Source organism: Canis lupus, chromosome 30 (genome assembly GCF_003254725.2).
Source record: "Canis lupus dingo isolate Sandy chromosome 30, ASM325472v2, whole genome shotgun sequence".
Lineage (NCBI taxonomy): Eukaryota > Metazoa > Chordata > Mammalia > Carnivora > Canidae > Canis > Canis lupus.
In genome coordinates this window covers 10,744,526-10,759,943 of record NC_064272.1, presented here as the reverse complement: position 1 = coordinate 10,759,943, position 15,418 = coordinate 10,744,526, and the positions used below count along the sequence as shown (strand labels likewise).

General features: G+C 35.5%; 1 protein-coding gene across 3 annotated transcripts in view; it reads right to left on the bottom strand.

The window, feature by feature from the left end:
* Positions 1-15,418, bottom strand: part of WDR76 (WD repeat domain 76) — a 52,016-nt gene that overhangs the window by 11,399 nt on the left and 25,199 nt on the right. For all 3 annotated transcript variants that reach the window (XM_025472959.3, XM_025472960.2, XM_035709158.2), the window contains 5 exons: positions 11,571-11,697; positions 10,076-10,177; positions 9,936-9,979; positions 8,927-9,080; positions 3,789-3,947 (listed from right to left, as the gene is read on the bottom strand). In XM_025472959.3, coding sequence (XP_025328744.1) covers positions 3,789-3,947; positions 8,927-9,080; positions 9,936-9,979; positions 10,076-10,177; positions 11,571-11,697 — 586 coding nt within the window. The remainder of the gene's footprint in view (positions 1-3,788; positions 3,948-8,926; positions 9,081-9,935; positions 9,980-10,075; positions 10,178-11,570; positions 11,698-15,418) is intronic.

Sequence of the window (15,418 nt, the reverse complement as noted above, 5' to 3'; positions counted from 1 at the left end):
GAGAAATCAACAGTTCTCTAAACAAATACAAATGACCAATAAGTAGATGAAAAGACACTAAACATCATTAATCATTAGGGAAATGAGGATCCAAACCATAATGACATAAGACTTCATACTCACTAGGATGGCTATAGTCACCAACAAGAAGTACTGGCAAGGGTGTGGAAAAATTGGAATATTCATATATTGTGAATGAGTATGTAAAATGGTGAAGCCACTTCGGAAAACAGTTTGGTAGTTCCTCAAACTACTAAACACAGAGTTACCATATGATCAAACAACTCCACTGCTAGGTATATATATACCCAAAAGAAATGAAAGTGTATGTTCAAACAAAACTTGTACATCAATGTCCATAATGATATTATTTTCAATAGTAAAAAATGGAAACAACCCAAATGTTCATCAACTAATGAACGGATGAGTAAAATGTGATATGTCTGTATAGTGAAATATTATTCATCCATAAAAAGGAATGAAGTAATGACATATTCTGCAACATGGATGAATCTTGAAAACATTGTTATGTAAAAGAATGAAGTCACAAAAGACTACAAATTATGTGATTCCATTTATATGAAATGTCCAGAACAGGTACATACTGCCTGGAAGGCTCAGTTGGTTGAGATGCTAACTCTTGATTTTGGCTCAGATCATGATCTAGGGTTCCTGGGATCGAGCCCTGCATCAAGCTCTGCACTCAGCACAGTGTCTGTTTCAGGATTCTCTCTCTTCCTTTGCCTCTGCCACCTCCCTCTACTCACTTGCACACTCCCTCTTGAATAAATAAATCTTAAAAAAAAGACAAATATACACCTAACATCACCCTCAATGGTGAAAATTGAGTTTTTCCTTTAAGATCGGGAACAATGCAAAGATGTGCACTCTCACCAGTTTTATTCAACATAGTACTGGAAGTCCTCATCCAAGAATCAGATAAAAAAAATTATAAAAGGCATCCAAATCGGTAAGGAAAATGTAAAACTGTCTCTGCATATGACATGATACTATACATAGAAAACCCTAAAGACTCTAACAAAAAGCTATTAGATATAAAAAATGAATTCAGGAAAGTTGTAGGATACAAAATTAATGTTATACTTTATAATAACAAAGTAGCAGAATAAGAAATTAAGAAAACAATTCCGTTTACAATTGCACCAAAAAGGGGTGCCTGGAAGTGCAGTTGGTTAAGTATCTGACTCTTGGTTTCAGCTCAAGTTGTGATCTCAGGTTCATAAGATCGAGCCCTACACATCAGGCTCCATGCTCAGTGCAGAGCCTGCTTGAGACTTTCTCTCCCTCTCCCTCTGTCCTTGACCGAACTCTCTCTCTCTCTCAAATAATATTTTTAAAAATCTACCAAAAAGAATAGGAATAAATGTAACCAACAACATAAAAGACCTGTATTCTGAAAGCTATAAAACAATGATTAAAAAAATTGAAGATAACACAAATGGAAAGATACACCATACTCACAGATTGAAAAAAACGATACTGTTAAAATATCCATACTACTCAAAGCAATCTATAGATTCAATGCAATTCCTATCAACAAATATATCAATAGCATTTTTCACAGAGCTAGTACTAGTAATCCTAATATTTATATGGAACCATAAGAGAACCCGAATAGGCAAAGCAATCTTGAGAAAGAACAAATATGGAGGGGGAAGTCTGGGTGACTCAGCAGTTGAGCGCCTCCCTGCTGCCCAGGGGCGTGATCCTGGAAGTCCCACATTGGGCTCCCTGCATGGAGCCTGCTTCTCCCTCTGCCTGTGTCTCTGCGTCTCTCTCTCTGTGTTTCTCATGAGTAAATAAATAAAATCTTAAAAAAAAAAAACCTAATTAATCAATTAAAAATGAATTCAAGACCTAAATGTGAGATCTGAAACCATACAACTCCAAAAAAGAAAACATAGGCAGTAATCTCTGACACCAGACTTACCAGCGTTTTTCTAGATATGTCTCCTAAGGTAAGGGAAGAAGAGCAAAAATCAACTATTACAACTACATTAAAATAGAAAAGTTTTGTAAGCAAAGGAAACCATCAAAAAAATGAAAAGAAAACCTAGGGCAGCCCTGGTGGCCCAGCGGTTTAGCGCCGCCTTCAGCTCAGGGTGTGACCCTGGAGACCTGGGATAGGAGTCCGTCGGGCTCCCTGCATGAAGCCTGCTCTCCCTTTGCCTGTGTCTCTGCCTCTCTCTCTCTGTGCCTCTCATGAACAAATAAATAAAATCATTAAAAAAAAGAAAAAAAGAAAGAAAGAAAACCTACTAAATGGGACAAGATATTTGCAAATGATATATTTGATAAGGGTAATATCCCTTATATATATAAAATGAATATATAAAGAACTTATACAACTGAACACCAAAAAAAATCCCCAAGTAATCCAATTAAAAAAATGAGCAGAGAACATGAACATTTTTCCAAAGACATGGAGATAGCCAACAGATATATGAAAAGATGCTCAATATCACTAATTATCAGGAAAATGCAAATCAAAATTACGATGAGATCTCACCTTACACCTGTTAGAATAACTACTATCAAAAAAGACAAGAAATAACTAATATTGGCAAAGATGTGGAGAAATAGGAACCCTTGTGCACTGCTGGGCTTGTGGGAATGTAAATTAGTATAGCCACCTTAGAAAACAGTATAGAGGTTCCTCAAAAAACTAAAGTCAGAAAAACCATACAATGCAGTAATTCCACTAATATTTACCAAAAGAAAATGAAAACACTAAATTAAAAAGATATATGTACCCTTAAGTTCACTGCAGTATTACTTACAACAGTGAAGATATGCAAGCAACCTAAATATCCATTGATAGATGAATGGATAAAGAAGATGTGTGTGTGTGTGTGTGTGTGTGTGTGTGTGTTTATGCAATGGGATATTAGTCACAAAAAAAGAATGAGATCGTGCCTTTTGTGACAATATACATGGACCTAAAGGACATTTTGTTAAGTGAGGTTAAGTCAGAGAAAGACAAATAGCTTATGATTTCACTTAGATGGAATCTAAAAAACAAATAAATAAAAAAAGCAGAAACAGACTCTTAAATACAGAGAACGAACTGGTGGTTGCCAGAGGGATTCGCAGGAATGGGGGGAAACGGGCAAAATGAATGTAGGGGAATGGCAGATACAGGCTTCCAGTATTAGAATGAATATGGGAATAAAAAAGGATAAAACAAATAGCATAGAGAATATAGTCCATGGTATTATAATAGCATTGCATGGTGACAGATGGTAGCTATACTTATGGTGAACACAACATAATGTATAGAGTTGCTGAATCACTATCTAGTACACCTGAAACTAATGTAACATTGTGTATCAACTATACTTCAGTAAAATATAGTAATACAAAATAAAGCTTTCTGCACAAATTAAAAAGTAATGAGAGCAAACATTTAATGTGTCTGGCTGCATTCATTCTAACCACTTTATCTGCCTTAAGTCATTTAATCCTGTGATAAGGTTATCACGAGGTAGGTACTATTACTATCCCATTTTACAACTAACTTATCATGAGATAGGTACCATTACTATCCCATTTTACAGCTAAGGAAATTGAGGGACAAAGAGGTTAAATAACTTCCAAGGTCACACAAGTAGTTACAGAAGGCCTGTGATTCAAACTTAAGCAGTGTAGTTCTAAAGTTCCTATTTTATACCACTTCACTCATTCTGACTGGTATAATAATCATTCATATAGCATTTCAAAGAATCCAGAATATCATCTCAATCAATATGAAACATATTAATATTTACCTCTTCAAAAATAGCCCTTGAAAAATCCCCACAGCGTAATGTGCCATCATAGCTCAGTGACAATATGTGAGCCGGATTGGCAGGTGAGAAGTAAAGACAGCTAACTGGCTGACTGTGGGGCTGAAAAACATAAACTCCATCTTCTTTTGACTGGTGAGTCTGTAAGAGAGTCGGGGGTGGGGAGAGAAACAAAAACTAGTGAAAAGTAGAACACTTTCTGTGATTAAACTATTTATGTCTGTATTACATTCAATCTTTTCTTAGTCTCATTCAGAAAATCAGAACTAAAAACTTTATATTATCATCAAATTATTTTTTCTGATTTTCAATTCAATAATATTGTCACATTTAACAGTTTCCAGCTTTTCACAACTAGCAAACTAGTTTTTTCATAGTGCAGAAGGAAAAAAATTACTATTATGAAATCCTCAGGAAATGAGAAATCTACTCTTTATTTGATATACAGCATAATTCCCCTACTACTAAAAACAGTATCAACACCATTAACACTTTGTTTCCTCAGCATGAGTCTATAAATCAGTCTAAGCACAATTTTCATAAGGTATTTGGTCCTGACACAAAGTGATAATTTAAAAAAAAAAAACAAAGTGATAATTTAAAAAAGATTTTATCCCTGGGGCTCCTGAGTGACTCAGTTGGTTAAGCGATTCTTGATTTCAGCTCACGTCTTGATCTCAGTGTCATGAGTTCAAGCTCCATATTGGGCTCCACGCTGGGCATGAAGACTACTTAACAAAAAAATGTATCCCCTAAATACACCATGAAAGTGCATGTATTTCAATTCCACATTAATATTGTACTACTTCTAGGGATTATCCTTTCCACAACTGGATTACCAATTCCAAAATCATCACTTCTCAGATCTGGATAAGCTATATTCCTATGCCATATGTCATATTATGAACCCGAGTAACTATCATCTCCAAATCTGGCTTTTGGTTTTTCTTTTTCTTTTTTTTAATTTTATTTATTTATTCATGGGGGGGGGGCGGGCATGCTCCTTGCTGAACCACCCAGGTGTCCCTCCAAATCTGGCTTAATCTGCTCTGAAATACTCAAGCATTTTTGTTTTCTTCTTTTTTATTTTAAATTTAAACAAGAGTTTTTTAAAGGGAAAAGAAGGGAAAAAATTAAAATCATATACATTCCTCCTCCTACCCAGAGTTAACCACTGTTAATATCTTCACATACTTGTGTATAGAATTTATTTTTTAGTAAAACTAAACTCTCCGTTGTTACAAAAAAAAATTAAATACAGAAATGCAGAAAGACAATTATTAAAAATCACCCCAAATGCAAATTTAAATCCTAAAATTATCAAGATACTAAGGTATTATTATAGATATCTTTATATGTACTTTTACAGATAGAATGACACAGAAGAAATTTAGAAAAAAAAAAAGACCACACTATATATGCCATTTTTAATAGTATTAAATTTAACTACACTTCGGGACACCTGGGCGGTTCAGTGGTTGGGCCTCTGCCTTCAGCTCAAGGCATGATCCTGAGGTCCTGGGATCAAGTCCCACAACAGGCTCCCCGCAGGGAGCCTGCTTCTCCCTCTGCCTGTGTCTCTGCCTCTCTCTATATCTCTCTCATGAATGAATGAATGAATAAAACTTAAATAAAAAACTACACTTCAATGGGATGCCTAGGTGGCTCAATCAGTTAAACGTCTGCCTTCAGTTCAGGTCACGATCCCAGAGTCCTGGGATCAAGCCCCATGTCAGGCTCCCTGCTTCTCCCTCTCCTCCCCTGCTCATGCTGTCTCACTACCTCTGTCTCTCTCAAATACATTTTTTTTTTATTTTAACTATGAGGGGGATCCCTGGGTGGCTCAGCAGTTTGGCACCTGCCTTTGGCCCAGGGCATGATCCTGGAGTCCCAGGATTGAGTTCCACGTTGGGCTTCCTGCATGGAGCCTGCTTCTCCTCTATCTGTCTCTGCCTCTCTTTCTCTCTGTGTCTTTTTTTTTTTTTAATTTTTATTTATTTATGATAGTCACAGAGAGAGAGAGAGAGAGAGGCAGAGACACAGGCAGAGGGAGAAGCAGGCTCCATGCACCGGGAGCCCGACGTGGGATTCGATCCCGGGTCTCCAGGATCACGCCCTGGGCCAAAGGCAGGTGCTAAACCGCTGCGCCACCCAGGGATCCCTCTCTGTGTCTTTCATGAATAAATAAATAAAATCTTTAAAAAAAAATTTTAACTATGAGGTAATTTTTGAAGTTCAAGTACAGCTGACCCTTGTACAACATGGAGATTAAGGGCACCAACTCACCATGCAGTTGAAAATCCATGTGTAACTTCTGACTACCCAAAAACTTAACTACTAATATCCTGTTGACCAAAATCCTTAATAATAACATAAACAATTAGCACATTTTTGTACATTATCCATATTATATACTGTACTTTTACAATAGAGTAACAGAGTAAGCTAGAGAAAATAAATATTAATAAAATCATAAGGAAAACAAGATACACTTTACAGTACTGCATTGTGTTTTTAATACCATAAGTTTACAAGATAATCATCAGTCAGTACCTGTCAAAATTGTCTTATATGATACAAAACACTAGAGATATTACATATATTACTACTACTAAACATCAAAAATGAAAACATAATGTGAAAAAGAAATTCATATTTACTGACAGGTATAACAACTCATGTATTGATAATAAAGTGGCACCAATACTGCTTTATGATAGCCTAGTGTAATCAATACAATAGCTTCATAGTAGCCTAGCCTATACACTAATGAATGAATCCCTATAAAATTTTTATAGGGTACCATATTAGTCATATCCACAATGCAGTACTGAAACACTATTACATTTTTTTAAAAAACCACTTACTTGTGATGATAGACTGATATAAAGTTTCTTCAATTATAAGAGAGAAAGTATACTGTAGGACAATGTAATTCTTTGAAAGCAAAATTATAAAACAGTAAGAAAGCTAAAGCATTATTAATTTTATATTTAATATTACTCACCTTATGCCTATGTAAGGATAGGCTATCTACTTCCATACAATTCTTGCATATCCTGTCCTACACAATGACTACTTAGGCAATGAGGATAATGACACAAATGTCTCATATATTTCTTGCTATATAGTTACTAAATTTTCACATGTAGGCAGACACATATACCAGATATAAATTTATTAACTGTACAGCAGGATGATTATTTACTAAGTGGAATGTTTCATTCCAAAGGTCTTTGTCCTCACTGGCTGAGGATAATAAGGGCTGGGGCTTGCTGTCTCAGGAGTGACAGCAGCAGAGGAGATGGAGAAGGCAGAAGGGGAGGCAGAAGAAACAGGCACAGTAAGTGTAACTTTATGGAGTACATCATAATTTCTGTCTTTTTGTTTTTTCATTTCTCTAAAAATGTTTCTATCCATATAATACCAATCCTTCTTCCACCATTTGCTTTAGTTGCAGTGCCCATACCTAGAAAGGTACACGTCATAAAAGAAATCAAAAGCAGTCTTAAATAATCAGAATGTTTCTGCCAGATTGTCTAATGTCAATTTTTCTAACACTGCTTCATCATCTGGCATCATCAGAAGCATTCCTCTCCATCAAGCACTCTTAATTCCTCTGGTGGGGAGTCTCTTAGCTCTTGAATTCCTCTAAGATATCCTGAAACCCTTCATCCCCACCATTTTTTTTTTGCTATAATCACAATCTCTTTCATGATTTCCTTGTCTCTGTCATAAATCCTGTGAAGCCATGTACAACACCTGGACAGTTTTCTCCAGCAGGAATTTATTCTCCCAGGCCTGATTGCTTTCATGGCTTTTTCTAGAACAACAATGGCATCTTCAATGGTGTTATCTTTCCAGACTTGCATGATGTTTTCTCTACTGAGGTTCTCTTCCATCTCATTGACAACCTTTTCTATAGCATATCATGTGCAATAAGCCTTAAAAGTCCTTAATGACCACCTGATCTGAAGGCTGAAGTAGGGACACCATGTTTGGAGGCAACACTTTCAGGCCTTCAGTGTTGAACTCATGGGGTTCTGGATAGCCAGGGGCATTCTTTTGTTTTATTTTTTTTTTAATTTATTTATGATAGGCACACAGAGAGAGAGAGAGAGAGAGGCAGAGACACAGGCAGAGGGAGAAGCAGGCTCCATGCACCGGGAGCCCGACGTGGGATTCGATCCCGGATCTCCAGGATCGCGCCCTGGGCCAAAGGCAGGCGCTAAACCACTGTGCCACCCAGGGATCCCGGCTTTTCTCAATTTTGTAAACACCAAAAGCAATCCATGCAGAATTATATCTACAGTGAATAGAATTCAGCATCCATTTGTGACTCATAAAAAAAAAAAAATGAATGGGATCATCCTAAGCAGACCCCTGAGAAGATATTTTCCAGCTTGGAAACTTTATTTTAAACATAATTAGAGGGACACCTGGATGGCTCAGTCAGTTAAGTGTCTGCCTTCGGTCAGGTCATGATCCCAGAGTCCTGGGATGGAGCCCCATGTCAGGTTCCCAGCTCAGTTGGGAATCTGCTTCTCCCTCTCCCTCTGCCTTCTCCACTTGTGCACACACGCACTCTAATTAATTAAATTAACTAATTAATTAATTCTTTTTAAAGATTAACATAGTTAGAAAACCGAGAACTTCATGTGATCTTTTCATATATATGTTTAAAAGTTTAACAGTTTCCTGGCAATTAACTTATGCTCAGATGACTAAAAATATTCAAATTAAAAATGTTAAAGTTCTAGAAAGCCAACTAAAATTTCTCGATTTCTAAAATTTGAAAGCACAAAGTACAAAACTATAAATCTCAAGTAACATCTAAAAACACATGGCTCTAAGTTCTTCTCCTGTATATTGTTTCAGTCAAACTTTATTATCTTCAGGGGTACCTGGATGGCTTGGTCAGTTAAGCATCTGCCTTCAGCTCAGGTCATGATTCTAGGGTCCTAGGACAGAGCTCCACATGGGGCTCCCTGCTAAGCAGGGAGCCTGCTTTTCCCTCTCCCTCTTTTGCCTCCCCTGCTTGTGTTCTCGCTCTCTCTCAAATTACTAAATAAAACCTTTAAGAAAAAAAAACTATTATCTTCAAAAAATTAATAACTTACCAAATCCCAAAGTCCAACTTGCCCAGATTTGGCCCCAGCTGCTACCAAAGTTCTAATTTCTGATGGGTGGAGAGCCACAGAGAATACTGAGCCTTTGGTAACTTTACGAACAGTATCTTCATTAATGACCATGCCATTTAAATTAGCTTTATAGCTGAGAAAAAAGTTAAATTTCAGAAGTAAAACCAATCAGTAATCAAAATAACTAAAAAGATGATTCAAAAAAGAGATAGTACATAGTCAACCTCCTAGTAACCAAAGAAATTAAACAATGGGATACTATTTTTTTACTCATAAAAGGTAGCAGGTTGCATTTAAACATATACATTCATTAACAGTGCTAGTGGCACAGTAAATTTATATAAGGTTTTCAGAAAAAAAAAAGATTTTAGAAAACAATTCAACAATGTATACTAAAAGCCACAAAATGTCCGCCATATTTGACTCATTAATATCACTTCAGGAATCTATCCTAAAGAATTAACCCAGTATCACACGTATACACTTATACATAAACACACATATAACTAAATACACAACTAACCACACTAAATTGACAATTCCAACTACCAACAGAGTAACAAAAGTTTAAATAAATATCACCTATTAAATGAGATTGTATGCAATATTCAATAAATTTAAAGACTAATAACATATTAATATTTTTCACTATATTACAGAAAAAGCATAATGCAAATTTATATATACATTAGAACACAATAAACTAAAAATGTACATGGATTCATTCATTTACTAAATAATGAGTGAATATATAGTATGCACCAGGCACTGGTTTTGGTTACTGAGACAAAATCTCTGCATTTATGAAGCTTATATCATAATGGTATTGCATACCTGAAAGGACACATATAAAAACAACAGTTGTTACGGTGGAAATATTACAGATAATTTCTTCAACTAATTTTCAAAACTTCCAGGGATGGTATATAGTCTTTACAATTTAAAGACTGAAGAAAACATAAAACAAAGGCAAGGGATTTTAACTCACCTTTTAATATTAGGTAAGTCCTTCTCAGTATTTTTACCACTTGTCTAAAACAATGAAAAAGACCAAATACTAAATTAATATATGTACTGAAACTTCCTTAACAGATAATTCTAAAAGCTGTAAGCCCTCCCAAGTGATACCTTGCTCACTTCTGCCCAAGTCTGTAGAAATCTTTTAAATAGCTCACTGTCAGCATCTTGATTTTCAGGAGTCATTTCTAAAGGCCCAGGAGGTAACATAGGCTGATATAAAAAATAAGAAAATAAAGAATAAAATGAGAAATAAAACAGATTGATTGTTTCTCTGCCCTAGAATGTAAATTTTTCACTACTTTACTTTCACTACCAACAATATAGGTGACACATCATTAGCACTCCAAAACAGTTGCTCAATTGCCAGATATATCCTGTACACTAATGACACATATTACCCCATTTAATCATCACAATCATTCAGTGAATGAGATACTACATTTTAAAGAGATTGTAATGAAACTTAGAGAAGTTACCTTGTCCAAAGTTATACTGCCAAGAACAGGAACTGCTGGGAATTGATTCAGATCAGTTCAATTTCATTACTCAGAGTAAAATTATTCTATGCTAGTGTTTTTTAAATCACACATTGTCAGCCATGGATCATAAAATCTTTTCAGGGACCCCTGCGTGGCTCAGTGGTTGAGCTCTGCCTTCAGCTCAGGGCATGATCCCTGGGCCCCAGGATCGAGTCTCACATCAGGCTCCCCTTAGGGAGCCTGCTTCTCCTTCTGCCTATGTCTCTGCCTTTCTCTCTGTGTTTCTCATGAATAAATAAATTTAAAAAATAAATAAAATCTTTTCAATATATCACAACCAGCAATGTTTTAATGAATAAGAATAGAAAATACAAAATGTACATCACATGCAATAAGTGTAAGTATCATTTCACAAGTATTGATCTTCAGCTATGTGGCATTAATGAGCTCAATGTAAATATATTTATCATGGGTAGAGGCTTCAAAAAAACTGAAAAGCTACTCTTCCTAAGCACTTTAATTTGCAATTAGCTCCCAAAGCACCAGTCTAATTAATGCTATACTCCAATTTATAATTAAGCACTTAGATATGATATTAAAAACAGTGGGTGCTCTTGAATAAGAAGTATAATTATCATCTTATTTAGACAATAAACTTGGTAAATAAAACTCTTTCTATTCACTGATAGTACGAAGTTATACTACAGCAAGAGGCTATCACCATTATCACATACTATGCATTATTAATTACATTAATACTACCATTTATTGATTACTCACTCACCCCTTAACACAGTATAAGGAACTTTATAGATACTATTTCAATTAACTCCCACAACACCTCTTTGAGGTTTCTATAATGCTGCCACTTTAAATATGGGGAAACTGGGGCTCAGAAAGGTTAAGTAATTTGTCCATAATTCCACAGCAGGTAAGCCTGCAGAAAAACAGAATCCAAACTAATCTTTACACTTTGAAATCCTACTCAGTAATCTAGAAACAGTCAAGTATTATATTAACAAAGTACAAATTAAGCATAATTTAGTGACCTTTTAATCTAGTTTAAAACACTTCAAATTTTTCAGTAGTATATTGAGTAATATACTGTTTTTACCCTTTCTTACATTTTCATCTTCTATTAATGTCGGCTGGGTTGGAGTTGCTGGTAAAGACACTCCTGAAGGATCTACTTTTAGTAGTCTCATTGACCTTCTACATCCAGTCTCATTTTCTCTCTTCTTAGGCTTTTTCCTAAAGGAATGGGAAAAAATTCGTTATACGAGTTATATGAATTTATTAAGGAGAGAACTTCCAGGAATGTACCTCACAGATATACTCACATTACAAGGATGTATATACATAACCACATTGATCTTAGTTGAACATTTATGATATTTCCATGCTTTTAAATAAAATCATAAATGTTCCATCATGGTGAGGTAAGAGGTGTTAAAATAAATTATGGCATACATCTCTAACAGAATAATATATAACCATTAAAAGAATGAAATAGATCTCTGCATGCTGATATGACATGAACTCTAAGATAGAAGAAGCAAAAACAAGGTCCAGCACATGTTGAATATGCTTCCATTTGTTTTTTTAGAAAAGGGTTATGTACACACATACATTTGTACATGCTAAGATTACCTATGGAAGAATATACATGAATCTATTAACAGTGGTTTCTTCTAGAGAGAAGGCCTGGAGAACTAAGATCTAAAATAAAAAAGATATTTAAATGTTTCACTGCATTTCTTTCCATACAGTTTACTTTTTAAAATCATATACATGCCCTACCTACTTTTTAATGTACTACTTTTTCATTTTAAAAAAGTAGTTCAAAACTTTCAATTTCCAGTTCCACATATAAGGAACTTGAAATTCACCACTCTTTCTTTTCAAGTTAAAAGGTAAATAGATTAAAAAATCAGTAACTCTTCTCGGATCCTTAAGAGAGGCAAGAACACAGTATGAACTGCTAGCCTCAACACTGGAGAAATAGACAAATATAGAGTCATGGCTTACTGAAATGGAAAGTGAAGAACAAAAACCACAATAGGAACAAATGCCAAGGTAGGAAAACTATAACTGACCAGTTACTGGAGACTCAGTCAGCATGGACAAGTTAAACACTCCATAGTGGTCCACATAAAAACATGCAGCAACTTTGTTCACAACTGTCAAAACTGGGAAGCAGCCAAGATGTCTTCCACTTACTGAATAGATAAACTATAGCATATCCAAACAATGGGATATTGTTTAGCACTAAAAAGAAACAAGCTATCAAGCCATGAAAGACAAGGAGAAACCTTAAATGCATATTACTAAGAGAAAGAAATATAAAAAGGCTACATACTGTATGATCTGAAATACAGGACATTCTATTAAAGGCAAAACTATAAATACAGACAATAAAAAGATAAGTGCCCGGTTGAAGGTGGTAAGGTGATGAACAGAGAGAACACAGAAAATTTTTAGGGTGGTAAAAATGACGGATATATGTCATTATACATTTGTACAAAGCCGCACAATGTACAAGAGTGAACTCTAAGGCAAACTATGGACTTTAGGGGATTATGATGTATCAGAGTAGATTCATCCTTATTAATAAATGTACCACTGTGCTGAATGATGTTGATAACGGGGAAGGTTATGCATATGTAGGAGTAGAGGAATATACAGGAAACCTCTGTACCCTCCTATCAGTTTTGTTATAAAAAAGAAACTACTCTAAAAAAAATAAAAAGAAAAAAAAGGAAGTCTTAAAAAAAAAACCCTCAAGTGGGACTCACCCCACTATTTTGTGAGATTTACATCTGGAAACTCAACTAGGTCTTCAGTAAGTATCAGAGAAAAATCCCCTCATGCTTCCCACAGTAGGAGGGGGAAAAGGACCATTTTGAAATACACCAGAGCACTTTGTTCTTCTTAACAAGGTGTGCTCTCTGGAGAACTACTTAACCAGAGCCTGCCCTGCCAAGGTATTATCAGAACTTAACCTGAGAAAAAGGAAATACCCAACTCCAGCCCACACTTAATCATCCTCTCCCACCTATTGTGGGGAGGAAAGAAACTAAAACACTCGTGAAGTTCACTATCCAAAGACAAAGCCTCCTTTAAAAGAGTGAGACCTAATCACAGGACTATAGAACAGCTTTCTCTCCCCTTTGACACATTACTAAAGGCCTATTTACAACAGTTCCTTTTTCCTGGTACATCATGTCCAGTTATCAAGAAAAAAATTACAAGGCACAATGAAAGACAACACAATTTAAAGAGACACAGCAAACTTCAGAACCAGACATGGCAGGAATATTGGAATTATCAGAACAGAAATTTAAACTTTTTCTAAAATTTTTCATTTATTTGAAAGAATGAGAGAGAGCATAAGTAGGGGGAGGGGCAGAGGGAGAGGTAGAGAGACAAGGAGACTCCTTGCTGAGTGCAGAGCCCAATGTGGGGCTTGATGCCAGGATCCTGAGATCGTGACCTGCGCAGAAGTTAAATCCTTAACCAACTAAGTCACCTAGGCACCCTCATCAGAACAGGAATTGAAAACAATTATAATTAATATGCAAAAAAAATTAATATGCTAAGGGCTCTAATGGATAAATTAAACACAATCTAAGAACAGATAGTCAACATAAGAAGAGAGATGGAAATCCAAAGAAAGAACCAAAAAGAAATGCTAGAAATCAAAAACACTAAGAGAAATGAAGAATGCCTTTGATGAGATTAGTAGATAAGACACTGCTAAGGAAAGAATACCTGAGTTTAAGGATATCTCCATAGGAACCTTAAAACTGAAAACCAACGAGAAAAAAGACTGAAAAAAAAAAAACCCTGAGTATCCAAGAGTTGTGGGATAACTACAAAAGGTGTAACATACACATAATGGGAATGCCAGAAGGATAAGTAAAAGGGAAAAACACAAGATATATTTGAAAAATAGTAACCAAGAATACCTCCAAATAAATGTCAGATACCAAAGCACAGATGCAAAGAGCTCAGAGTACATCAAGCAAAAAAACTACACCTAGGCCATTCATTTCCAAACTACAGAAAATCAAAGAGAAAGGAAAAATCCTGAAAGACACCAGAAGGAAAAAAATCACCTTAGTAGGCAAACAAGATAAGAACTACATCCATCCTTTCGTAAACTATGCAATCCAGAGTGGAGTTGAGAGAGGCACCTGGCAAGCTCAGTCGGTGAAGCATGCAACTCTTGATCCTGCAGTCATCAATTTGAGCCCCACACTGGGCATAGAGGTTACTTAAAAAATAAATATATAAATAAATAAACAGAATTTGTTGCCAGTATATGTGCCTTACAAGAAATGTTTAAAGTACTTTAAAGAGAAGAATAACAGGGGATCCCTGGGTGGCTCGGCAGTTTAGCACCTGCCTTGAGCCCAGGGTGTGATCCTGGAGTCCCAGGATCAAGTCCACATCGGGCTCCCTGCATGGAGCCTGCTTCTCCCTCTGCCTGTGTCTCTGCCTCTCCCTCTCTCTGTGTCTCTCATGAATAAATAAATAAGTAAAATCTTTTTAAAATAAGAGAGAGAGGAATAACATAGATCAGAAACTCAGATCCACAAAAAGAAAGGAAGAGCATCAAAGAAGGAATAAATAAAGGAAAAAAAATTATTTTTCTCATTCTTAACAACAGCTAGCTCAAAATAATATCAACAACGTATCTGGTTACGTACACTTATGTATATATCTTATGCATACCTGTATATATTCACCTACATATATATATATACACACTTATGTTTGTTTATACATGTGAAATGAATGACAACAATGATACAAGGGACAAGAAAGGAGAATTAGGTTTATTTTGTTATTAAAAGGTACTCACTATACCCCACTCACACTGTGAAGTTGTTTATTATTAGGTGAAAGTGGACTTGCGTTAGCTATATATATATATATATATATATATATATATATATATATATATATA